At 35.3% G+C, this 25,628-nt stretch overlaps 1 protein-coding gene across 3 annotated transcripts in view; it reads left to right on the top strand.

Annotated features, from left to right (window-relative positions):
• The first annotated feature begins 383 nt into the window (after window positions 1-383).
• GABRA1 (gamma-aminobutyric acid type A receptor alpha1 subunit) overlaps window positions 384-25,628 on the top strand; it is a 56,303-nt gene continuing 31,058 nt past the window's right edge. The window contains exons 1-5 of one of the 3 annotated variants that reach the window (XM_025388714.1): window positions 384-603; window positions 1,386-1,619; window positions 4,006-4,094; window positions 7,350-7,462; window positions 20,976-21,043. In XM_025388714.1, coding sequence (XP_025244499.1) covers window positions 4,021-4,094; window positions 7,350-7,462; window positions 20,976-21,043 — 255 coding nt within the window. In that variant the 5' untranslated portion in view covers window positions 384-603; window positions 1,386-1,619; window positions 4,006-4,020. Of the gene's footprint in view, window positions 604-872; window positions 981-1,385; window positions 1,620-1,749; window positions 1,821-4,005; window positions 4,095-7,349; window positions 7,463-20,975; window positions 21,044-25,628 lie in introns of those variants that run through there. The other 2 variants (XM_025388715.1, XM_025388716.1) reach the window with 2 other exon arrangements.

The following is a 25,628-nucleotide window of genomic DNA, read 5'->3' on the forward strand; positions in this document are numbered from 1 at the left end:
TTTTTTCTTCACTTGCTCAGGCTCCACCCCATCTGAAACGTCTTCTCTGCTAGGAGCTCACTAGGAGAAAATGACCAGTGAGCTTACCAAAGCTCAGACCTTATTCACCTGGAACATTGAGTGGGGCACGTCACCTTTTCAGCACCTCCTGCCATAACTGGACGCAAGTGCTGAAGGGACAGCTCCCAGTGATATAGGTTTTACTAAGAGCTCCCAGGAAGGCAGCACTCATCCCCTCTCTGCTACAAACAGCCATTCACAAAATCTGAGGAGGAAAACACAGTCATCCCTGATTCCTTGGAAATTTAGTTAGACTGATGTTGAAACACACCCCCCTTTCCTAGTGTATAATTATTTGTGGGTGGAGAGCTACCAGGGAGGGTAATAGAAGAGGCCGGAGACGGGGGAAAAAAGTAGACGAGGATTTCGTTCTGACTTCTAAAAATTCCCCTTCTCCCTCTCCCATTTTCCTAATCCGAGGATGATGGAGCTCGAGGCAAAGGAATGATTCCGGAAATGGAGATATGACTCTCAAGCCTACAAATGATCAGGATGATTTATTAGTTAAATATTCTTCGTCCAGGAACCCAGCACAATTCAGAGGTAACAGCGCCTGCGTTTTCTCCAGGATAACACAGACAAACAGTTGCTTAAAAAGGTAAAAACCCGGTTGCGGAGAGTGTTCTTGCTGTCCTCTAAGCTACAGAAGAACGTGGGGTGGAAAGCGCTCCCAACCCGAGAAAGTGCGAAAGACTCTCTAAACCCAGTAGCCAATTTCCTACCTGCCAGAGCTCTTTCCTACCAACCGTCACCATTCGTGACTCTGCAAGACACGGGGACTTAGACATATGTGTGGGAGTGTGTGTGTGTGAGGGAGAGAGGCGAGACGAGTGCTCTCTCCACACGTGTAACCCTGCATCTCCCTGTTTCAGAGCTTGCGTTCATTCATATGCAGGCAGTGGTTTAATATTTGATCAAAGGTAGAATAGTTGCACTGAAGAGTTGTATTTTTAATGGGCTCACCTTAAAATCGGGTGTTCATAAATTGCAAGTGTGGAAAGACTCTAAGTGCAGTCCGTATGTCTCTCACCCTTTCTACCCTTCCCTCCCCCATTGCCGCTCCCCCCAAAAAAGAGAAGCTTGCAGCAGACTGTAGAAGGATTTGAGCCTGCAGCTAGAGAGAAGGGGATTAGGGCCAGAGTGGTGCAAGTTAAATTGTGCTGCATATAAAAAATGGGCGGATTGGTCTCCAGATCCAGAGGCTGGTACCACCTTCCTTTCTAAAATAAAATCTCTCTGGCATGAAGTCACCGCCTATTTCACATCCGGTTTGCCCTGGGACGTATTACTACTGTCTTGGTAAAGAGAAATCTTTTGTTGTATAGCTGCAGATTGGATATTGGGAAGCAAATTTGGGTGTGAAATCTTCAGCAAAGGAGCACGCAGAGTCCATGATGGCTCAGACCAAGTGAGTGAGAGGCAGAGCGAGGACGCCCCTCTGCTCCGGCGCGCCCGGACTCGGACTCGCAGACTCGCGCTGGTTCCAGTCTCTCCACGATTCTCTCTCCCAGACTTTTTTCCCCGGTCTTAAGAGATCCTGTGTCCAGAAGGGGCCCTAGGTAAGTGCGACTTTGGACCGCGATACACAGACAGAGCTTTGAACGTGGCTTTTCCTAGCTGGAGAGACAGGAATGTTATAGTCGGGGGGGGGGGGGGGGGGGAAGGGGGGGGAGATGGGAGAGAGAGGGAGAGAGAGAGAAGAGGGAGAGCGAGCGAGCGAGCAAGGGAGCGAGCAGGACAGGAGCCTGATCCCACAGCAGGTAGAAACAACGAAATGTTTTTCTTTCAGGGTGAAACCGCAGCAATATAAGAGCATTATTTTTCCGCTGTCTTTCTTCTTTTCTTCTCCTCTTTCTTAAGCATATTTGAATGTATTCCGCAGGGTGGGTGGCGGCATGTTGTTTGGGGCTTTTATTATTTATTTATTTATTTATGTATGTATTTATTTATTTTTGCAAGGGGGAGCTGGGATGAGTTGGGGAGGGGCGTTGGGGGCCATCACCTAAAGTTAAGACGCTGGGACAGAAAACCTGTCTCACTGTTCCGTCATCCTAGGGAAGGCACTCTCTTGTCCTGGCTGCAAAATCGCCTGTTTCCCCCTTTCCAGTGGACGCTGGTGAAATGTCCTCTGATGTAGGGGTCTCTCCCATTCTGAGCACGAAAACTCAACTTAGTCTTTGATATGGGTGGCATGGGATGGTAACGTTTGGAGTGTGTGTCTGGGGGAGGGGGAGGATGAAGGTAGAAAGTGGTAAGACTGCAGCTTAGCCTTTCTTTTAAACTATTATGTTTGTATTTGCAAGAAACTTTCTTAACAACTGAAGTACCATGATAGATTTGTTTTTCTCTTTTAAAAATGTCAGAAGAGGGCAAAAAGCGACGGTGCCTTGTCAAAGGATTTTGCTGTGGTTTGTTTACCCATTCAGATATTCAATCTTTTTTATAAAGATCAATAAAAATTAATAGGGCTAAGAGAAGTTGTTTTTCCCTCTTAACAAATGATAAATATTAGTAAAAGGGTAAATTAAAATTTTGCAATTTAGATGTAGTATTTGAACATAATATTTATCCAAGATTTCTTGTCATAGTCAACTAATCTGTTTCAAAACCAGTCACTAAATTACTAAATTAAGTAAAAGCTATGATGAGGCTCAGAGTTCTTATCTCTAGACCATTTCGCTCTAAACATATTATGTTTCATTGCTTACATGCCTGTTTGTAATGGTTTTTTAGTGATTTAAACGATTTCCGAGAGTGCAGAAAGCATTTTGTAGATGTATTTAAAAGCATATCACATTAAGCTATAGAAGGTTTAGTGAAAAAGAGGCTGTAAAAGATTGCAATCTATTAATCACTTACCCTACAAAGATGTATAGATTAAATACTTTTAACATTCCTTATATTATGACTGGAATTAACTACAGCACATTAAAATGTTACCATAGCTGCTCCTTATTCAGGTAGTGCATTGAATTTCAAAAACTGATTCCACACATAGACTATATACATTTTTAATTCTGTAAGCTTTCTGTAGTCCTCCAGTTCTCCAACATTCCACTACCAAGTCTGAATTCAACAATCAGATGGTGATTGATTGCACTTTACCTAAGAGGTAAAAAAGATCCCTTTATTCATGCAGAGCAAAGCACTCCAGCTTCCATCTGTTTGAGATGAAACATTTTCTAGCAGCAACCTGGCAGAATTTGAGAGGGCTTGAAAGATATGTGTGGGCATGTTTGTGTGCATTTGTGTGTGTGGTTTGTATGTGAGAGAGATCAGCACATGGCTTGACTATAAAGTGTGTCCTTTAGCTTCACAGAAACATTAGGAAGCGTATTTAACAAAGCAGTCACAGGCACAGAATAAAAGCACGACTCCGGCATTCAACAGTGTGTTTCCTATGTTTTTAAATAGAAAGAAATACAGTTGCTTCTGAAATCAAGGTACCTGCAGAATTCAAAGAGGAATTCAGCCATCACAACATGTTAACCTATCCCATCCAATCCCTAAATATGTTCTTTCTCTTAGAGACACCAGCTTAACAATTTTAATGCACAGTTCACTGTGGAAACTCAAATCATAAAGGTCCAAATTTTCAGATGATAAACAACAAGAAGAGAACAAACCAAACTATATTATAAATATAAAATCCAGAGATAAACAACTCACAGTTTTTATGTTGAGCAATACTGTCACCTGAAAGCGTTTCAACTTGTATTCTTTTACAGGAGAATAAGGACACTGATATGTTTCTGAATGGAGAAATGGAAGGGAAAGTGGAGAATGGATGGTCCAGGTTTCCATTGCTTCCAATGAGGTGTCATATCCCAGTGAGGTCATTTCCTGACTTCAAAGCATTCATCTAAACTGCCTCAGTCAGCCCTGGTGGTTATAACCTGCTGTTTCTTCCTACAGACATTGATATCTACTTATTCTACTTTTCAGCTGCTCCAGCCCGCAATGAGGAAAAGTCCAGGTCTGTCTGACTATCTTTGGGCCTGGATCCTCCTTCTCAGCACGTTGACTGGAAGAAGGTGGGGACACTTTTTAAAAAATCTGCATGAAAATTTCTGTAACTTTTCATTTATTTTATCGGGGGAAGAAAATTGTCCTCAAATGAATTTATGACTAAGGGAATTCAGAAAACTTAACTGCAGTAATTTCTAGCTAAGAATAAAGAGGAGCAGTATGAAAAAAAAAATCAGTATATTTGCATGTTAGTTAGAATACACTTAGCAAGTCATTGTTAAGACATATATTAATTCAACATTTAAGTCTTATGTTGAACTTTTCACTGTTCAGCTGGAACTGAACAAAACATGCGGTTTCCTAATTCTTAGAAAAAGTTACCCCAATTAGTGGTTGTATACTATGTAAGCTGATTTTTTAACAAGAAAATTTCTAGCCTATTGTAAAGACCATACAATAACTTTTGTATTTATAGAAATGGAAAGTTTTAAATAATATCTTTAATTTGAAAATCGTGTCTCTATAAAAGCATGTGCATATCATATTTTGAAATCATTGTCTACATAACAAATAAAGGTGGACTATACGAGACAAATATTTAAGAACTTTGGTAAAATCAAATTTCTCTATTTAAAAAAACAATTACTAATTGTTTATAAAGCTTAACCATAGTCAAAATATGTTCTAATGATCCAGTCAAGCATGTTAAATTAATATAGTAGAAACTATTTACATGACTAAGTATTACAGATTTTTCTTTATCTGCTTTTGTATTTCTTGTGCAGCCTATTTCTGTGGTCCCTAAGAAAGTCAGACATATCATAAAAACATGAGTTTATTCAAAATGTAATGGCAAGTAAACTCTTAAGAGTTAAGATAGGGAGATGGAATAGTCTGGAAAGACATATGAATTTAGGAAGGTTTATTTTAATACAGAAGTTGTCTGTTGTTGTTTTTTGCTATTGTGTAAGGTAAACACTGACAGACAGGCATTATTATCAGATATCCTTACTGTGAGAAGTTAAATGTCTTTACTGCTTTTGAAAAATTATATGAAGTGTTACTATTGCAATGACCTGTAGATGGAGTTAGTGCACAGTGTTTTATTATATAGTGGTTCATATAGAATCAAAATCAGGTACTGTAACTGGCATTTCTCTTCAAAATATCTATTCAGTTTAGGAAACACTACATTGGCATGGGTGTTTAATACCAAATGAATAAGCATCTTATTCGTAGGGTTTTTCTCTGGCAATTACAACTTGACATAGCAAGTTAGAAGTAAAGATGAAGTGTCATTAAAAAATCACGTAAAAGAAAGATTTCTAGTCCTGTTGGGAAAGCAGAACTGGTGTTGGGGAAAAGGCAGTGGTCTCTTTGGGCATCTGTATTCCAATGCAAACAATTGGTGAAAATATTTGTAAGATAAAATCAGGAAGAAAAGCATTTTCTGAGTTTTATATAAGCTGTAAAAATCTTAGAGGGTGTAGATAAAGGCAATAAGCACTCTATATTGTAAGAATTGTTTTAATAATCTAAGTTTATTTCATCATGCTACCCCATTTCATCTTTTCTTTCTTCTTATTGTATTGCTTTCTTTCTCAGAGTTCCCGATCAGGGCCTCCTCACAACTTAGGGTGTTCTAGCATTTCTTTTCCATTTTTATCAAGATGACCTTCCAGTATCCTTGAAAGATGCAGGCATGGCAGTTGATTTTGTGACAATAAGTTTTTATAAATAATTGCATTCATAAAACTATTTTTGCCTTAATGCTGTCATCTGCCAGTGAGACCTACTGGAAGACACTTAGCTTGTTGAAAATTTGGTTTAAAAAGCAGCAAGAGGTTTAATTTTGCCATAAGAGAGTAAGCCCTCAATCTGCATGGCATCAGTGTTGAAATTAGGAGAATGAAAAATTGTTTCAAAGAGGCACATTACATATATCCAATATTATGGATAGCCTTTAGTTTTAGTAACTTTACCAAATTAAAAGTTTATCAGAATAATGGCCATTGCATTTTGCCGATACAAAATTAATTACCTGCAAAACAGTGTTTGGTTTTGAAATGATATTTTGATCGTATATCTTGCTGCTGTCAAATAAGTGAATTCTGGTTTCAAATGTTAGTATTTTTCTTATATTTATCAGTAATATCAACACATAGGAGTGAAGCACAAGGCATATTAAGTAGAAAATACAAAAGTAATCATTTGTGGCAGTTTCTTAATTTACACCCTGTATTCATTTTGCTTTTGTACTCAAGGTCAGAACTATGGTTGAAATATATCAGTAAACGTGATCCATCCTAAGATAGAAAACACTTCTCTCAAAGGATTTTGGAGTTGTCATGCTAATCATCACATAAAAGATGATTTAAGGAGCATAGATAGCAATGTGATTGATGTAGGAAATACACAATTTTTGAACTGAGGTCACTATGTGGTTGAAACACAAAGACTAATAATGGTAAGGGATACAAGCTGCATCTTCAACTAGTAACGTTTAAATATAAGTAATTATCCCAATAGAGAAGCAGGAAAATAAAGTTTCAGACCAGAATTTGAAGAAAGTTAGGTAATAGGTCAAGTTTTGCTCACAAATAGGTGTGCCTTCTTAAAACACTAAAACTGTACTACAGCTTAGTCAACTGTAAATTAAGATTATTGAACTTGATCTTTCTAAAGGTTCTGTTTACATCTAAGACTAGAAATAATGAAAATTAATTAGCTGTGTGAACAGACAAATTTTAATCATTGGGTTATGAATCTTAAGAGGAATGGAAATTTGCACACTGATGTAAAATATAATTATCCTAAGAAATACATTTTATCTAAATCTCTTAAAAGAACATCAAGAAAACCCCGCCAAAACACAAACCTATATGAAGTAAATGAAGGAAGGGATGTTGGTAGGTTAAAACTTAGGCTTTTGCTACATGTTCAATTAAAAAAAAATCAGTTATTTTGGTAACTCTTTTTAATTTGTAAAGAAGTTTCCTATTTTTTTTTCACGTGCATTAGCATTCTTGCTTGCTCAGAGAAGACATGCATTGTAACGTAATATACATGATAATTCAAAAAGTAAACAGACAGAAGTCATTTCTCATAATTTTCCTTTCACATTTAAAAAATGAAAATTAAAAATATAATTAAATGCCCAGAGTTTAAAAATAACATTCTTTTTCACCTTGTGAAAAAATAATTTTCAAGTTAAGATTCAGTTGAAAGCAAGGTAGAAAAACTGAGAAAGGATTTATTTGGAAAGAGGTTTTAGTAGAAATGTATACTTTAGCTATTGCTTCTCTTTATGTTTTTTTCAGCTATGGACAGCCATCATTACAAGATGAACTTAAAGACAATACCACTGTCTTCACCAGGATTTTGGACAGACTCCTAGACGGTTATGACAATCGCCTGAGACCAGGATTGGGAGGTAGGTTGCATTATTGTATTTTTGTTTTAGAGAATAATATGAAATCTCTACTATTACAGCCTTACTTTACTTCTAAATGGTCAAATAATAAAAATGGTAACATGTAATTTAATGATGAATCTATTTTTAATAGATCACTCTATGTTAATTCAAGTTACTATGTAGTTTCCTATCCATATGTAGTAAAAAGCAGACACAGACTTCTAATAATGACACGAAGGAGATGCTACATTTATGTGATAAGCACAGTACTTTCCATGAACGATTTTCTCATATAGGTAAACACTGGGATAATATTCTATCTTCCAGCACAAAGACTGCAGCTACCTCACCTGGTACTACTATGTCTGCATTTAATTCCAGCAGGGTATCTTTGATTCTGTTGGTTCAAACATTTATTTTGGAATATTACATATTGATCCACTATTATGTGTTAAATTGCCACCACCTCTAGGCTAATAAGGGAATGAGATAGATGGTAGCGTTGTAGTTTAACTGTGCATTTGAGCTTATACCCTAATTTTCTTAATACAATTTTATTTTTCCTGGTATATCAATTACTCAGTTATATTGATACATTTCTGCTTAGGAAGAAGACAGCACTTAATAACACAATATGTGTAACAATAAGAGTAAATAGTTCTAGGAATTGCACACATTTGAATAACACTTGAATAAGATAATTAAACTACCTTATTTGGTTAAACAAAGACTAATGAAGCCAAATCAAGATATTGATCTCAGAGTAAAGCAAGTGAACCAAAGAAATAAATTATCATTCAAAGTCACACAGTAAACCAAGGTTAGAATCCATGATTCCCAACTATAGTTGATACTGAACCTTTCCTAAAGCATTTGTAGTAACTATTTAATAGCAATATTTAAATAGTGATTAAATGGCAGTATTAAGAAAGCCACCTCTTCTTCACTTAGATAGCACAGATAAGCAAAGAATAAAAAGCTTACAAATTCAAACAATGATTTTTCAACTAAATGGTTGCATGGATTTACAGTTACTTTTAAAAAAATATTTTGCATAGTGTAATGACATGGATATGCATTATGGGTCTATTTTGAAGCTGCCAAATGTCATTAGTGTCTCAGAGGTTTAAGGGAAACTGCCTTGTCAAAGACACAACCCAAATATATGTCAAAGGTCTTACCAGGTGTCCTTTTTAATCAATTTCAAACACTCATTTTAGGACATACTATACAAATTTCCTCAGGTTTAGACTTCACCAAGTTTATATTCAGGTTTTAGAAAAAATTCTTTAAGTCAAAATAGAGTGATCACAAAATGGGGAGCCTAATTGTGTATATGGTATGTTAAAATACTGCTTGTGTACATTTAAACATCTCAATTGTCTTCAAAAGTTTTTTTATTCATAAAATTTGCAATCAATTACAAAACTAGCTAGATGAGGAATGTATGTAAAGAAGAAATAGCCAGGCTAGTGATATAAATTTTACATAGCAAGACTTTTGAAAATACTGGTTGGAGGCCGGGCGCGGTGGCTCAAGCCTGTAATCCCAGCACTTTGGGAGGCCGAGACGGGCGGATCACAAGTTCAGGAGGTCGAGATCATCCTGGCTAACACAGTGAAACCCCATCTCTGCTAAAAAAAAAAAAAAAAAAAAAAAAAAAAAATGCAAAAAACTAGCCGGACAAGGTGACTGGCACCTGTAGTCCCAGTTACTCAGGAGGCTGAGGCAGGAGAATGGCGTAAATCCGGGAGGCGGAGCTTGCAGTGAGCTGAGATCCGGCCACTGCACTCCAGCCTGGAAGACAGAGAGAGACTCCGTGTCAAAAAAAAAAAAAAAAAAAAAAGGAAATACTGGTTGGTATGTATCTGATGACTTTACCTTATCTCCTTCCTGCCCTGTGCTATCATTCCCTAAAAAATCAGCAGAATTTCACAACATATTTAAAACATTTCTCTTCATCCTGGTTTAGAAAATTCTATTTAATATTTTGACACGTAAATATGAGTATTATCTGACAGATTTGTGCATCATCTTCAATTTATTAAACAATTTCACACACAAACTGTTAAAATATTAGCCATGTGGTTATGTTATTGTTCAGAGTACACGTAGCAAGCTGTGACTGTTCATTTCCTTTTAATTGTATGTAATAACTCTTTAATAAATGTATACATTAACCCATTCATCAAATAAATTTTAGGAGAAATTATTTTAACTAATCCTCATATGCATTCCTAGACCCTGGAGAGCCTTAGACCTTGAAGATGTAAAGATTAGACTGAGAGTACATTGAAAAGCTAATTTTCAATACTGGTGATACTGGCAGATTTGCTTACAGGAATAACTACATTAATTCCTATTGTCAATTGCTATTTTTGTAGAATCTACTTTTATCATCTAGTTAATCCCAGAAAATAACAAAAATAGATATGTATTTCAAGAACAAAATAGTAGTTGTCCAAGTATAGACAAGCTGTCTTCCTTAGAGTGAAATGAGCCTAATTGCTGTAATAATTCCAGGACTTCAGGAAATTAACAGTGGATGTGCTTTAATCTTTACTAAAGATGATTTTTCTGATATTTCTGATTCCTGGTAACAGTGACTTCTGAGAGTATGACAGAAATTAAAACAAAAAAGTAGTTCAAATATTTTCTCTATTTTTATTCTAAACATCCTATTGGAATTTAGTACACTTAAATGTGATGGATTTGAGATTTATGAAAAAACTTTGATACTGACTAAACTTTTTTTTTATATTTTTTTGGGGAAATTTTTTTAATCCTGAAGGAATAAAATAGCACATGTTTATTACTTATATCTACAGGGTCATGAACATTTTAAAGTAGATTTTGAGAAGGTATCTGTCATTAGAGAACTATAGTTTAAAATACTAAGTATAGTTTTAGGACATTTTGAAAAACATAACCAGCTATAGACTTAGAGAAACGTGATAACACCATGATTGCTGGCTGCTATTAAGTTGACATTATCGTGGCTTTCTTTTTAAATTTTTACAAATTTGAAGTACTTAATTTTATTTATTTACCATAAATTTTTGGTACTTTAAGTATGACATGCATCCCAGTAGATCCCAATTGCAAAACAGACCCTCTCTTTTTATTTTTTATTTTTTTTCAGGAGCCATTTGCCTCCAGATGAAAAGACTATATAAAGGAAATACGTGAGATTATCATTTGCTCATAAGGGAGTAAAAGTTTTCTTTTAGTAATTTTATGATCACAGCTAGGATGATTTCCTCTTGCAAGATAAAGGTGCCCACTATCTTCTTTATTATGACAAAAGTCTTTTTATAAAAGTAACAACATTATGCAAAAAGCAGGGATTTTTGCTTCTGAATGTCCCCAGGAAATAGAAAAATGTGATAAGCTGAGACTTGAGACTAGTACAAGAAACTCCTGTATTTGCAAATTCATCATGACCTGTTTTTTAGAAACACACACTGCATCAGAAGGTATAGCACTGTTCTTAGTAGACATAAACCTTGGGTTCAATAACTAGAAAACAAAATATATAACTTGGTTAGTCTAGATGATAGGAATCAGTTTGCAAATATTATAAAACTATTTTAAAAGGCTGCCTTTTCAGAGATAAGAGCAATCATGAGGAACTGCAAATAAAAGGACGACTAATAAAGAGAGATCTCCAGGAAGGGATTTTTGAAGGTAGGAGAGCTACAGAAGATTAGAATACGTGGAATTCTAAAAATTTAATATGGTCTATTTGGGATTGTAAAGAGAAAAATAAGTCAGCTATGTTCGTAATTTAAGTACGATGTCAACAAAGAAACTTTTAAATAGACTTGAGTTAAAATAATCAGTATCCAGAAAAAACAAATAAAAATTATCAGTAATTGCCGAATGCATTCTTGTCTATAATCTCTTTCTTTGTTGGCAAGGTGTAGGGGGCTGCTACATTCTTGCAATGAGAAGCTGAGCAATGTTTTTGAAAGAACTCTTACCTAAAGCATGGTCAGTGTAGAAGAATAAAATAAGGAAAAAAGGATAAAAGTCAGAAAAAATGGGAAGATAAGAAAGAAAAAGGTTTAAAAAATGAAAGCAAAAGAGGATAGAAAATAGAGAACAGAAGGGAGTGAGAGGAATCGAGGAAGTGAAGGAGAGCAACACAGAGGAAATTAAAAAGGAGAGGAATTAATCTCATGAGCCTGGGGAGACTCAAGTGTCTCTTGATCAGTTTATATGGCTCTTTTAGTTTTAAATCAGGATGAAACCAAAATTTTCCTAGGAAATTCATTTTCCCAAGTTTTCTCCTCTTTGCCTATATTGTAATATATGAAGGAAGCCTGAATGTTCTCCAACTTCCTAAAAAATTAAATAATGCTCCTGCTGAACTGCACCCATCTGTGTGAAATTTCAGTCACTTTCATACTGGCTTCCCCTGCACTTTGGGCGTGGGACAAAAATAATCCATAAACAGAGATACGAAGCTGAATTTTGAAGGAAGATAATCAGGCTTTTATGGGTACTTAATACTCCTCCAGTGATATGTTTCTCCTCCCTTTTACTCCACCATGTAGACAGGCTACACTTTATTTATGATAAGCCAAAATCCCAGGTGAGCCACACTGATACACAGTTTATCACCGAGAGGCCATGCCACCAAGCTAAAGGTTTTTTCTTCTGTACGCATGCTCATTTTCACACATCTAACTTACAGAAAACATATTATTCTATAAACACATTCATTTCACTTCTTGGAAAACAAATTAGGGCAGATACTTCTTTAACTAGAACACAAACATGATATAGCTGAAGGAATGAGGTCTTAAGTGAGTCACATTTTGAAAGAATTTCAGAAGAAAGAACTTTTCATCCTCCCTCTCCCTGTTAATAGTAGTTCCTGGAAATATTATTATACTATCTGAATCAGTCTTCAACTTAATATCAGTGTATAATATCTTGGATAATAAATGCCTCTCAAAAGTTTTGTCCTCAAACCACGTGAAGAGAGCAAAGGAAACAGAGATGGTTGTGTATTCCTAAAACAACAAACCCTGTGAGAAGAGTGGAGAGGCAGATGGTAGAGAAGTAAGGTTGTAGATAGAGAATGGACTACCTTTATCCCTGCTACACATTTAACAGATATTTAGTTAACATTTTCTTTTTTTCTGTAAATGCTGTAGATTTGGATTTTTTGGTTTGGGGGGTTTTGTTTTGTTTTCATTTATAGACTTTATTTTGACAGCATCAATTAGAAGAGCGTTAGTAACTGGAGCTGTCTCTGAATGTATTTTAACAGTAACATATTATTTTACAAATCATTTATGTCTCAAAGCAGACTTTTTCCTTACCATCATATTTTTTCCTAATCTTGAATTATTTATGCCAATATAAATCCTTTAAGACTAACCTTTAGCCTAATTGTTGCAAGAGATCTCAGCTTTAAGATGTAAGAATTCCCAACTCCCTAATGCAAGGCAGCTGGGTTGGAAATTCCCTACAGTTGGCAAAATGTTGTTGGCTTCTTAGGGAATTGGCTTGGGTCTTGGGTTCCATTTCCTTATGTAAAAATAAGAAAAAATGGAAAACTAAGAGTGCTCTAAAAAGAACAATTTATTTTTTTTGTGCAACTTTGTAAAGTTTAGGTGACTCGAGGATAGGGAAAGCAGCACAGTTTAATTCTTTTAAAATTCAACTTTGACCTCTCTCGGGATGATAAGATGTCTGATATTCATGTGATTTTTTATATATATATATATATCCCTTATAACATTGAGATCAGAGAGAAACATTTTGTTCATGTTCAACTAATGTTAAAATACCTGGTTTGTATTTATATTAAAAAAACAAAATTTCAAAAAATAGGACAAAATAATTTCTGTCACAATGTGATAGCATTAGATAAAATAGTCTAAATTACTGACAATTTCCAGATAAAATTAAACGATGGTTAGGTGTATCCAATCTCCTGTTGTTGTTTTTGTTGTGTTTACTATACCAGAGAATAGCCTTTAGTATTATGTTTTGAAATTCTACTCTGGAATCCTTCCTTTTGAATTTGCTGTCGTTTTCTCTGCTGCTTTTAATGCAAGGTGTGGAGCAGATGTTCAGACTTGGGCAAAATGCAATACATTTCCACAGAAATACTGTATCTAGACATTTCATAATTCAGCTAAATGATAGAGAAAAGGTAGTTACCAAAATCCCAAGAGGAACTGTTAAAATGAACAGAGAATACCTTTTAACATTTACTGACAGAGGTCTACCGTCAGCTCATGAAGCCAGCTTGTCTAATGAATTTAACCTAGATACCCAAAGGAATGTTCTAGCGTGTTTAGAAAACTTGCTACTTTCATCTTTTCTGTGGTATATAAACCATGTACCTGATCAGTGCCAATATTCTCCTGAGATAAAATGAAACTACTGTGATGTTTTTCTTTCTGTGCCTGCCTTATTTCACTTAGCATAATCACCTCCAGTCGCATCCATGTCGCATGTTCTCACTTATTTGTGGAAATTAAAAATCAAAGCAATTAAACACATGGACATAGAGAGTAGAAGGACAGTTATCAGGCACGGTAGGATAATGGGGGGAGGGCGATGGGGATGGTTAACGGGTACAAAAGGAAATACAAAAACATAGGAAGAATGGCTAAGACCTGGTATTTAATAGCACAACAGGGTGACTATAGTCAATAACAATGTAACTGGACATTTTAAAATAACTAAAAGAGTATAATTGTATTGTTTTTAACATGAAGAATAAATGCTTGAGGGGATGGATACCCTGTTTTCTATAATGTGATTATGATGCATTGCATGCTTGTATCAAAACATCTCATGTACCACATAGATATATACACCTATTAGGTATCCACAAAAGTTAAAAATAAAAACATTTACAAAAAAGTAACCACTGCAACAATGTCCAAGTTATAATATGTACAGTATTAGTAACCAGCTATGGTTTATTTTTTGTGCAACTACTCTTGACCTTTTTATACAGCTTCCATTTCCCATGTTGATTCCAGAACCAATGTGGGATTTTAAAAAAATGTTGTCTATAGATCATTGCTTTTTTTTTTTTTTTTTCTGGCAGAATCAGATTTCTATACTTGAAAAATAGTGTAGTGTTCCTGAGATGAGAATCTCATTTGCTATATATCACAGACTGCCATTTTTGGAAAACTTAAGAGAAAGCAAGGCCCTAAGTATTTGCATATTTCTGTAAGATTGTTAATAGTATTATTCTCGTATAACTAAAATGCTACCCTGTGAATGTGAAATAGGATGCCTGAGAGTTATCACAGTTTGCACAATTTTGATCAAGACTTATACTCATTACACATTGCATGCTTGTATCCAAACATCTCAGGTACCCTGTGAATGCATACACCTACTATGTTCTCACAACAATTAAAAATTATAAAAATTAAAAAAGGACTTCTACTGATCAGAAGAAACCCATTTCTCCAACAGCTCAATCTTCTCTGAAGGTTAGCCCTCTCTCGATAGAAACTGCTCAAATTACAGCATATGGAGAGAATTTATCAGTGGAAATAAGATAAATAGCTCCTGCAATAATATTGACCTTTCTTCCTAGGACAGGCTTGCATCATCTGAGTTCTTAGAATCCCAGAACACCAAAGAATCAGGGATTGGTCAAACACCTTGAAACTTGGGTGTCTACCCCCATATCCAGACTTAGTAGCTGAATACAGTCAAAATTAAGTAACTCTACATATCATCTAAGGGATAGTTTCCAGTTTTTCTAAGGCATTAATTGAATAGAGAAGAAGGACAGGGGACAAAAATGTTGCTCCAATCAAGCAGGTCACCAGGGAGGTGGAACATTGCCTTATCCAGGAATATACATTGATGTTTATGTAGGAGCTGAGGATATTTTCAATTTCCAAACAGGACCATTTTAAAGTAGGGTTTTGAGATACATTTTATTATAACGACTAATGTTAGTCTGTTTAGTCTCCATGTAGTGCCTACCTCTGTGAATCAACAGACACAAAGCAGCTTAAATATGGCAATAGACCTCCTTCATCAGTTATGAACCCACAGAACTGGGTCTAGTTGAATATTACTCTGAGTTCCTCAGCAGACAGCATTTCCAGGGAAAATATGGCCAATACCATATTAAATAAATGGTTATGATAGCATTACTAACAAAATACCACCTACAATTCTTTCTTATTCATTCCGTCCTCCATTTTTTATTACAGTCACTCTTGCAATTCACTATTCACACAGCATCAACTATCTTCTTAGACTGTAAGTAACATCATTTCATTTCATTTCATTACCCAAAGGCTTCCTACTGCGTCAAAATAAAGGTCAACTGCTAGCTGAAATGCTCAGGGATCTTCAGATATGGTCCCACTTACCTCTAGATTGTCATCTTGTACCATGATCATCAGCATCACCAGGATCCAGATATACTGCACTTTCTGTTTCTTAAACATAACACATTTAGCACATTTATTTTCACCTCAGATCCTTTGCCTCCTTTTTAATTTTTTTTTTCCTCTCCCTGGATCTTACTAAATTTTTCCGATCTTTAAAGTCTCATTTCAAGTTTTATCTCTTCAAATGACATTTTTTTCAGAACATTTATAATCTGAATTTAATTAGCAGAATGTGTGCATATGTGTTTTTGCATAATTCTGTGGGTACTTACATCTCTATATATCCCCTAATCGACCTAAAATATGTTTTTCCTAAAATAAGTATGTGGTTTGCTACAGAGGAACAGAAACCTTTACAGTTTTACTCATCATTGTATTACTGTTACCTAGAAGAGTGCCTAAGTGGCGCATAGAAAATGTTTAATAAACATTTATTGACTAAATTAATGTACCCAACAGATGCCTCTCAAAGTGTTGTGGCACCACAATGTTATTTGAACATCACTCCAATGCTGTGTAGTCATTTGAGCACGTATTATTTATTCATTCAAAATGTAAGAATAGAGACTCAGAGAGATTAAAGGCTTGTACCTAAAATCATGCAGTTTGTTCTCGAGAAAAATCAGAGTTTAAATCTGAGTATTTAGATGCTTAATCTATTGTGCTTACTACTTATTTTACTACTCTGATTTTCTCATTGCTGCTTCGAGTACTAATCTCATCTTTTTGAATTATCGCTTTAAAACATATGTTATTTCAAATCTTATCAGCAAGATACCAACATTGTAGAAAATTCCCAGGAAAAACAGATTAACTGTTGTCTGGGAGTTAGGAATTGTAGTATAGTATTTGTATATATGTTTATACATATACAGTTTGTATATTTGTGAGGATGTGGTTTGAGGAAAATCATTACGTTTATATTTGAATAGAAAGTGGATGTGTTAGACCATTCTTGAATTGCTATAGAGAAATAACTGAGACTGGAGTAATTTATAAAGAAAACAGTTTTTATTGGCTCACTATTCTGCAGGCTGTACAAGCATGACACTGGCATCCGGTTGGCTTTTGATGAGGGCCGCAGGAAGTTCCAATCATGGCAGAAGGGGAAAGGGGAGCAAATGTATCACGTGGCAAAAGCAGAAGTGAGAGAGAGAGAGAGAGAGAGAAAGAGAGAGAGGGAGAGGGAGAGGGAAAGAGGGAGAGAGAGAGAGAAAGAGGGAGAGAGAGAGAGACTTTTAAATGACCAGATCTCATGTGAACTCAGAGAGAGACAGAGCTCACTTATCACCAAGGAGATGGCCCAAGCCATTCATAGGGATCCACCCCCAAAATCCAAACACCTCCCACCAGGCCCCAGCTCCAAAATTGGGGATTACAGGTCAGCATGAGATGTGAGCGGGAACAAATATCCAAACCGTGTCAGTGGACTTATGTGGATGGTGGCATTCCAGGGAATTTTACTTGTTTTCACATCTTTCTGAGTTTTTTAAACTTATATTTTGAAGTTACTTTTTTTTAACAACACAAAGTATTATATCGTTATATATGCCTCAAGCTTTTGAAATATCTTAGAGTAGCAGTGCCAAATAATTTGGGGAAACATGGGTAAACAAGATTGACCATATTTATTTAAGACATGATTCCTCAGAGACATTAGGATGTTAATGTTTGCAACAGTGTTAATTAGCAGAGTTTTCCAGCCACATAAGCTTCCCCCCACCGCCCCCCTGTCCCCACTTGACACTTGCTAAGAGCTGATGACAAATCAAATGAAAGAGAATTTCTTGGGTATGTGGCAAAGGAGATATACTAGAGGGGAACATATGAAGAGTGGTTGTTCCCCTTTTAAAATTATTCTAATGCCCCAAGTTCCAGGTAATATGCAGAATACAGTACTCTCTGCTTCTTCCTCTTCTTATGCCTTCACTCCTCCTTCCATTTAGCAGTTGGTCGCTGCAATCTCCCACAGGCATCTTTCAGTTTTGAGACTTACAAACTTTGCAACCTAAAGCCTAGGGATTGAGAGTATGGTTGGAAGAGAAAAATAATAATTAGAGAGTAAGAAATCAGGAACTCTTTAAGGATACATGTATGGTTAGAGTTCATGGTGAGTAGCGTCTTTCAAGAGACGCATGTGGGGACTCCCAGTCAGGGAACTTGTCTTGTAATATTGGAATGGTAAGTACTGGGAAATCTCAGAGCCAAGTGTCTAGCAGAAAACAAGATAAAAGTACCTGAAGATGATGAACTGGTATGGTAAATAAGTTTAGGAGAAAGGCTAAACAAAATATTAAAGAAACAGACTCTCAAAATGTGGTTTTAATCATGTATGTGAATTTATTTCTATTTTTGCCATATCTTTAAATGGCACACTAACAATTATGCATGGCAACATGGATGTAAACTTAACTATATTTTGTGCTGTATTTTATTGGTATAATAATCCTTATAAACATGCTTTTGAGCCTTAACTAGTTTATTTCAGTATGGTTACCTACTAACAATCTTAAAATAACAGAGAGAAATGGCCCATATATTTGCCAAGTGGTCACCTTACCCCTTCAGGGCTTTTTATCATGCTAAATAATGCAGATTGGCGGCTCCTAGGCTCCTAACACCTTTGGTAAGTCAATTTTGTAAAGCTAGGGACTTCATGGAATTACCTTAAAGTGTAGAAATTATGCTTCTCCCACACTCAAGAATTACATAATAGTGATAAAGGACTCCAGGAGAGCTGACCTTGGCACAGAGTACGTGCAAGTATGCAGACCAGGATTGGCAGGTATTCCCTAAATGAACATGCATCTCAAAAATAAAAATATTTAAAACATTTTTGACTCCATATATGTTACTAAGTTTCATAAAATATGCATGGTAGATCTTACACTTTGTTATATGAAGAGAACCACAGTTGAACCTTGGAAACAAAGAGAAGTTGAGTCAGCAAATCAGGAAAAAGAAAAATGTGTAATGGGAATATCTGACCATACCAAGATTTATGTATAAAGATAATTTAGATTTTAATTCTCCTTGGTCACCCAGTCTGGAAACACCTAATTGCAAGAAGTTTATCTATAAATAATAAGAAATAAAATTATTTACAATGAGGTGCATAAAGAATTTAGGGTGAAAATATGACTGAGGGTCTGTCATCTTTTTTTTTGTACTTTCTTCTTGATAATAAAGGTATATTTTATTATATCACAGAAAATCCAACTGACGGTGCCTTTATTTGATCCAGAAAGGAAAATATTGGAAAAAATAGCAGAGAAAAGAATGAGCTATTTACTATGATAAATACAAGCTTTTGTGAACAGATAGCATAGATTTTGTTTATTACTATTTTTCATTGAAAAGCAGTCCTGACTTCTAATACAGTACAAGCTCTTGATGAAGTCTTAAGAAATAACAGATGTTTTAACTAAGAAAAAGAAATAATCTAGTAAAAAGTATATATGTAAAGAATGTGTGTAATAGGGAGAACATATAGTGGAAAAATGGTGCTAGAACGAATGAGAATAGGGACATCAGAAGAGAAGTATGGTTAAGGCAGCTGAAACAGTGCTGACAACCGTACATCTCACACTACCCCAAGTTGATGCAGCGTGTTAAAGCTACGGTTGGAAGTGAGTTCTAAAACCACTACTCTTTATTTTCATTGTCATAAGCTATGTTCTCATTTTGAACTTTTAAAAGGGGAAACTGCAGATAATTCCTACATCAAGGGACTCATTTAAGCAGTTTAAAGTCAATTAATTTTTTGTGCAAAAAATATTGTATTAGTTATTGAAGGGAACATCTCTGATTCAAAAATTTTTTTTAGCTGACTTACACATTATGTATAGTGTATAATATGATCTTGTTGGGATAAATTTATACTGACAGTCTTAACTCTTCACAAGTAAATTGCTAAGGGAAAAAAGCCAGCTCTTGATTTCTAAAGGAAATAATCATTTTATAAATTCAAATGAACTTACAAAAGGTGAATCACCTTTTTTATGTTACATGACAGAGATACAAATACCCTGGCGTATAAATATTTGTACATGGCTAGAAAGATCCGCCAGGTGTTTGTGCTACTTTTGGAAAATATATAGTGTACTTTAGCAAGCCTTATTAACTCTTCAAGGACTCAAGAGTATGTTTTAGAAGTGTTTGCTTTCTGGGACTAAATCATAACTGAGTTATCCAAGTTATTCCCTGGGAAAAATATAAATTAAAAATAATTTAAAAAGTAAATAAAATAAAATAAAAATAAATTTAAAAAATAAAAAAATAAATGAACTGTTAAAGATACTTGACTGCATTTTGCAGAGCTAAAGATGAAAATTATAAAGTCATATTTTTTTGTTTTCACCCCTCAACAAATTGTTTCTTTTCTGAAAGCATTGTTTTTCTATTTCTTGGAGAATGGCAGTATTTCTCTGGAAATATCTGTGTTGAGTTGTCATAGTACTATAGTTAATATGCTTTATTGGTTGATATATGTGCCATCAGAGGACAATAGAATAAAACCACATGGAATGTGAAACAGAATATATTAAGTGAACTTTGTCTGTGCCATAATATGTTCTTCTCATCCTGAAAATTGAAGAGACTTACACAGGATGTCATGTTTTCCCCAAGAAAAATATAGATACCTCAGTTATGATTTAGTGCAAGAAAGCAAGCATTTATATAACATACTCTTGAGTCCTTAAAGAGTTAATAAGGCTTGCTAAAGTACACTATATATTTCCCAAGAGTAGCCTAAATACCTGGAGGATCTGTCTAGCCATGTGAAAATACTTAAGCTATACCAACATGCTAATGTATTTTCATTATAATGTGAAGCAGTTTAGTATCATTTAGTCAAGTATGTCCACTCTTGAAGAATTCATTAGGCAGCAGCTGAGTTTTCCATAAAGTCTGCCTCCCAAAGTGGCATATTTAGGCTTCATTCTCCATAGAAAATATTAACTGTGAAATTTTATGTGTAAGCAGTAAATTATCAGGACTACACAGTGGACCAATTTTAGAAACAGCTAATCAAAGCCAATAAATTTCCCATTTGGGTGTGAGTATGTGGTGGTGAGATCTAATAAGGACTGTTGATAGACACTCACTCTCCCAATTTCCTGCTTCACCAGAGCGTGTAACCGAAGTGAAGACTGATATCTTCGTCACCAGTTTTGGACCCGTTTCAGACCATGATATGGTAAGTGGACGCTGTCTCTTTGGTTTTCTTGGAGAATTTTTAAAATTTAATTTTTCAAATAAAAATATAAACTAAGTTTTTAGGGAGCAACCTGAAAAGTCTTGGCTATACCTTTGTGTCTTTCTCTGTGTAATATGTAATATGTAATAAAATATTAATACAATAGAAAAATACTCATTTGCTTCCCAGATCAGACCTATTTCCATGATTTTCAACCACTGCAGTCATCTTTTAAAAAAAATATCTAACATGATTGCTTTGCCTTGGTTAATACCCTGCAAGCCATGCAGTATGAGTTACGTTTCATTTTAGTCAGTAGGCCATGTTGATTCAAGGATGCTGTTTTCAGGTAACCAGAACTGTTATAGAATGGCCGTGAACATTATGATTTCTAAATTATTTTTGGCTACTAAAAACCAAAAGGAAACCAGTGTAAAAGTTGACCAGAATTAGACAAAAATATTTAAAACACACCACTAGGAAACATTCTGCTTCACTGCAAAAAGCATTCATTAAATTAGTGTCCAGAGTGGAAATATAATGAATCTATACTTGCTCTTTTTTTCCAGTCCAAAGAAATTAACATGAATTTCTCTTCTGTCTGATGGGAGTTATAGAGCTGTACAGAAATTGTATAATATTACTGAACTAATAACAGCCAAGATTCTATATAAGCAAAACATCATAAAGTGGTCATGGAGACATACCATTATGAATATTTCCAAGATATATTAAGTGAATACTATTTTTTAAATGCCTCATGTTAGCACCAGTTTACTGAAAAAGTATTTTGATTTCAACATAGCTCACAGTGGGTCAAAATAAAACTTACAGAAAATACGAATGGCAGAGTAAAAGCCCTGACAAGTTCTGAGGTAAACAAACAAACAAAAAAACAAACAAACAAAAACTATATTTAATCTGGTGTTTTTGCAATTGTATTTACCCAAAGCCTTTTTTGTCATTTGACCCCTGTTTATGTTCTGTAGAACTAATATTCTGTGAAGTGAACTTTGGGAAATTCTGGCCCAGAGGATAATTAGATATTTTAGATTTTAAGACAAGCTTTGAAATATGCCAACTGGACAAAGAAAAACAGGTGGAGTATATAAGCAGCAACACAGTGGTAACTAAGAATGCAGGTTTCTGAACCAGATTGCCTGCGTTTATGATACCAGCTACTTCACACAGAAGGCTATATCCTTAGGGAAATTACTTAATATCTCTCTGGATCAGTTTCTTCATGTATAAGGTGAGATTAATAACACCACCTAACAAATTTTAGCCATTACTAATATGCAAGAAATATAATATGAAAGTCAATCATACTTGTGAATTTATGCATCTTACAATTCATTTGGAATTATGATCAGTCTGTAGACCACTTTAGTGAAATAACCTGTGATACAATGTATTTTACTAAATTGACAACTTTCTGAAGACCCATTGTATTTCTCTCATGTTGCAACTCAGTCTTCCCACACTATTCTCTCATGATACTCTTATGATTAAAAATATTTGTTAGGTACCAGTCATGTTTAAGGTCAAATACAAACTGTAATGCCTGTATTCCATAGAATCCATAAATGATTTTGCCACTCTCTGTCACTTGTTCCCGATATTAACTATTTGTGTTAGTCCTGCTTTCTGCTAGGCAGTATAGTGTCGGCGCTGGCAGGGCTGGCTCTGGGACTCAAGCTGGTTGAATTCAAATCCACCATCAGCAGCAGCATGACACTGAACAAATTGCTTAAGCTTCTAAGGCTCAAAGTCTTTCAAATGTGTATATTATTATAGTTGTCCATTCCTGCAACATTTTTATAAGTTTTAAATGAAATGTGCAAATAAAGTGTCTACAATAGTGATCAATAAATCAGAGCTATTATATTATTTTTACCTCTGAGCTCCTTATCATGCCATGCAGAACTCATGGAAATTTCTTCTTCTCTCTACCCATCTAAATCCTATACTTCCGCCCAAATCAAGACCCGAATACTTGATGAAATCATTTTCATTAGTCCAATAACAAATTGACTTTCCATTTTTGTATTCTAATCACATGTATTGACTATAAAATACCTTTTAGCTTTCGGCCACATGTATAGCACTACTTTGTAAACTTATTTCTCTTATTTATAAATAAATATCTTATTTTCTTAAATTGTTGCCTAGAATGTAAAGACACATGTGTTTCACATCTTTCACAGTATTAGTTCATTGTTATTTTAAAGTAAATGTTAAATTACTATTTTTTTGGTGATAGGTTTAGGAGCCTATAATATTGAAAAAAATTGAGGTCTTGTGGCACCTAATAAATTATACCCTGTTTCCTCTCTGAGTTCTGAAAATAGAGATATAAGACAATAGAGTAGGAGGCATGGGGAATGAAAATATCATATATATATATTACTAATAATGATGATATTACATAATGTGACACATATCTGTAGACAAGTGGGTTTGCAGAGAGTAGGCACCAGAATCAACCAGATTAACCCACCCAGTCAAGGCAGTGTTAACTTTCTTTTACTGGGGTGTGGATTATACATGTAAAACTTCCAGCATGGGAGAGCACAGCAGAATTTTTCACTCTTATAGGCAGCCAGCAGTCACATGGAAAAGACAAGAGAAAAGGACTGAAATGGGTAAAATTGATGTATTTTTCCAAATTAACCTATCAGATTAAATTCCCTTTCTTCCTTCTTTTCCCCAGTGGAAGAGTGTGAGGGAATTGGGAGCATGCAGAAGTTTCTTTTTTCTCATTGATGAAAACATCAAGAGAGGGCATGGAACATTCAAAACATCACACACTGATGGCAATCCTCACCTTACTACTTATAATAATGTAGATTTTGCTCAATGGCCATTCTATCTCAGTCTCTGGCACCTGGCATGGTGCGTCACAGAGTCAATGTCCAGTAGGAGTTGTTGTAGGACAATGCCCAAATGAAGCCACAGGTGATCAAAAGCTTTTCTCTTTTCTTTAAAAAAATAGGTGGCATGCCTTTGAGTTATTGCTTCAGATTAATTGTGATTTAATAAACCAATGCTGGAATTTTTGAATCTTAGAATAGGCTTTTTGATACACCCTCAAACTTGTGATTATAATCTACATTTTATATAGCACATTTGGTCAAACGTCAGATAGGAATAAGGAACAGAGTGTCCAACCAACAATATTCCCTATTGCCTTAAACCTCTGAACAAGACAATGTTTCAATTGCTCTGTTAAAAATCAAATTAGCCATAGGTCTGCCACTGGTTTGCTAGTAGCTGGTAGAAATTGTACCTGACCACCTTGCTTTAGAAGATTAATCATTTAAATTATATTATGGGAGAATTGTGTACAAGAAGCAGCAGCATGTCTTAGAAGAAATCAAAATCAGAAGGCAGAAAGACAAAGCTGTTTTTCAAAATGGGAAAAGTTGTATAGTTTTTAAAGTGAGTACTAATAAATTAATCTATATTAATAACATAGCAAGATTTAATGCTATTGAATGCTTACAATACATTAGGCACCACGCTAAATGCTTTCTAGATAATATTTCATCTAATCCTCATGCAAACCTTTTAGCTGAGTATTATTCTTATCTACATTTCCCAGAGAAGGAAAGTGACCTGCTAGCTAAGTGTAGCAACTTGAACCCAGGCTATTTAGCCCCAGAGACTCCATAGCTCCCAAGGCATCTGACTTCATCTAGAATAGAAAACAAAATTAGGACAACTCTCTAACTTTATTTTAAAAACCATTAATTGGCAATCAAACAGAACATTCCCAGGGCACTAGGTTCTGACAGAAATATCGAGGCAGTACAATCACAGAGCCTTGTTTTCCATAGTGCTTAAAACGTATTAAGTCAAAGTACACACAGATGGTAATAAATGGCACAGGCAGGAACACTTCAATACAATATTTATTTAGGGACATAGCGGATGTTTTGTCCCGGATCTTCAGACTAAGACTCACATTCTCCAGGGACCTACTCTATTGAACAGAGCAACTCAGACTCTTCACTTGAGTGGTGGGGACTAGAGCCTGGAAACTTGAGCAAATTATTTAAGAGAGCTTCTCCTTTGTCCAGCCTCTCTTCCACGGAGTCCCCTCTTTTGCAATTTTTTTTACTTAACTTGGTTTCGACCACCTTCTTACTTTCCTTAGATTTCCTTCCCTACAATTCTTCTAAAGAAATAGCACATTTTCATGACCAGCTACATAAAAACCTAATATAAATTTGTGTTGATAAAATAATAAAATGGGAGACAGATAATAATTTCTAACTTTTACTAAGAGCTTCCTATGTTCTAGGCACTGTTAAAAGATGTTCTCACAAGTATCAACTCACTTCTCACAATCGCAGAGTGAATTGTCCCACTTTATAGGTTAAGAAACTGGGGCCTTAGCGAGAGTAAAATAATTACCTAAGGCCACTCAGTGGGTAGGTTCAGAACTTACATCCATAGTCATTATGCTATAGTTCTGCTGCTCTCCTCCCTGTTTTTCCCAACTTCCTTAAGAAGGGGCTTTGGCCAGGTGCAGTGACTCACGCCTATAATCCCAGGACTTTGGGAGGCTGAGGCGGGAGGA

Source organism: Theropithecus gelada, chromosome 6, assembly GCF_003255815.1.
Source record: "Theropithecus gelada isolate Dixy chromosome 6, Tgel_1.0, whole genome shotgun sequence".
Classification (NCBI taxonomy): domain Eukaryota; kingdom Metazoa; phylum Chordata; class Mammalia; order Primates; family Cercopithecidae; genus Theropithecus; species Theropithecus gelada.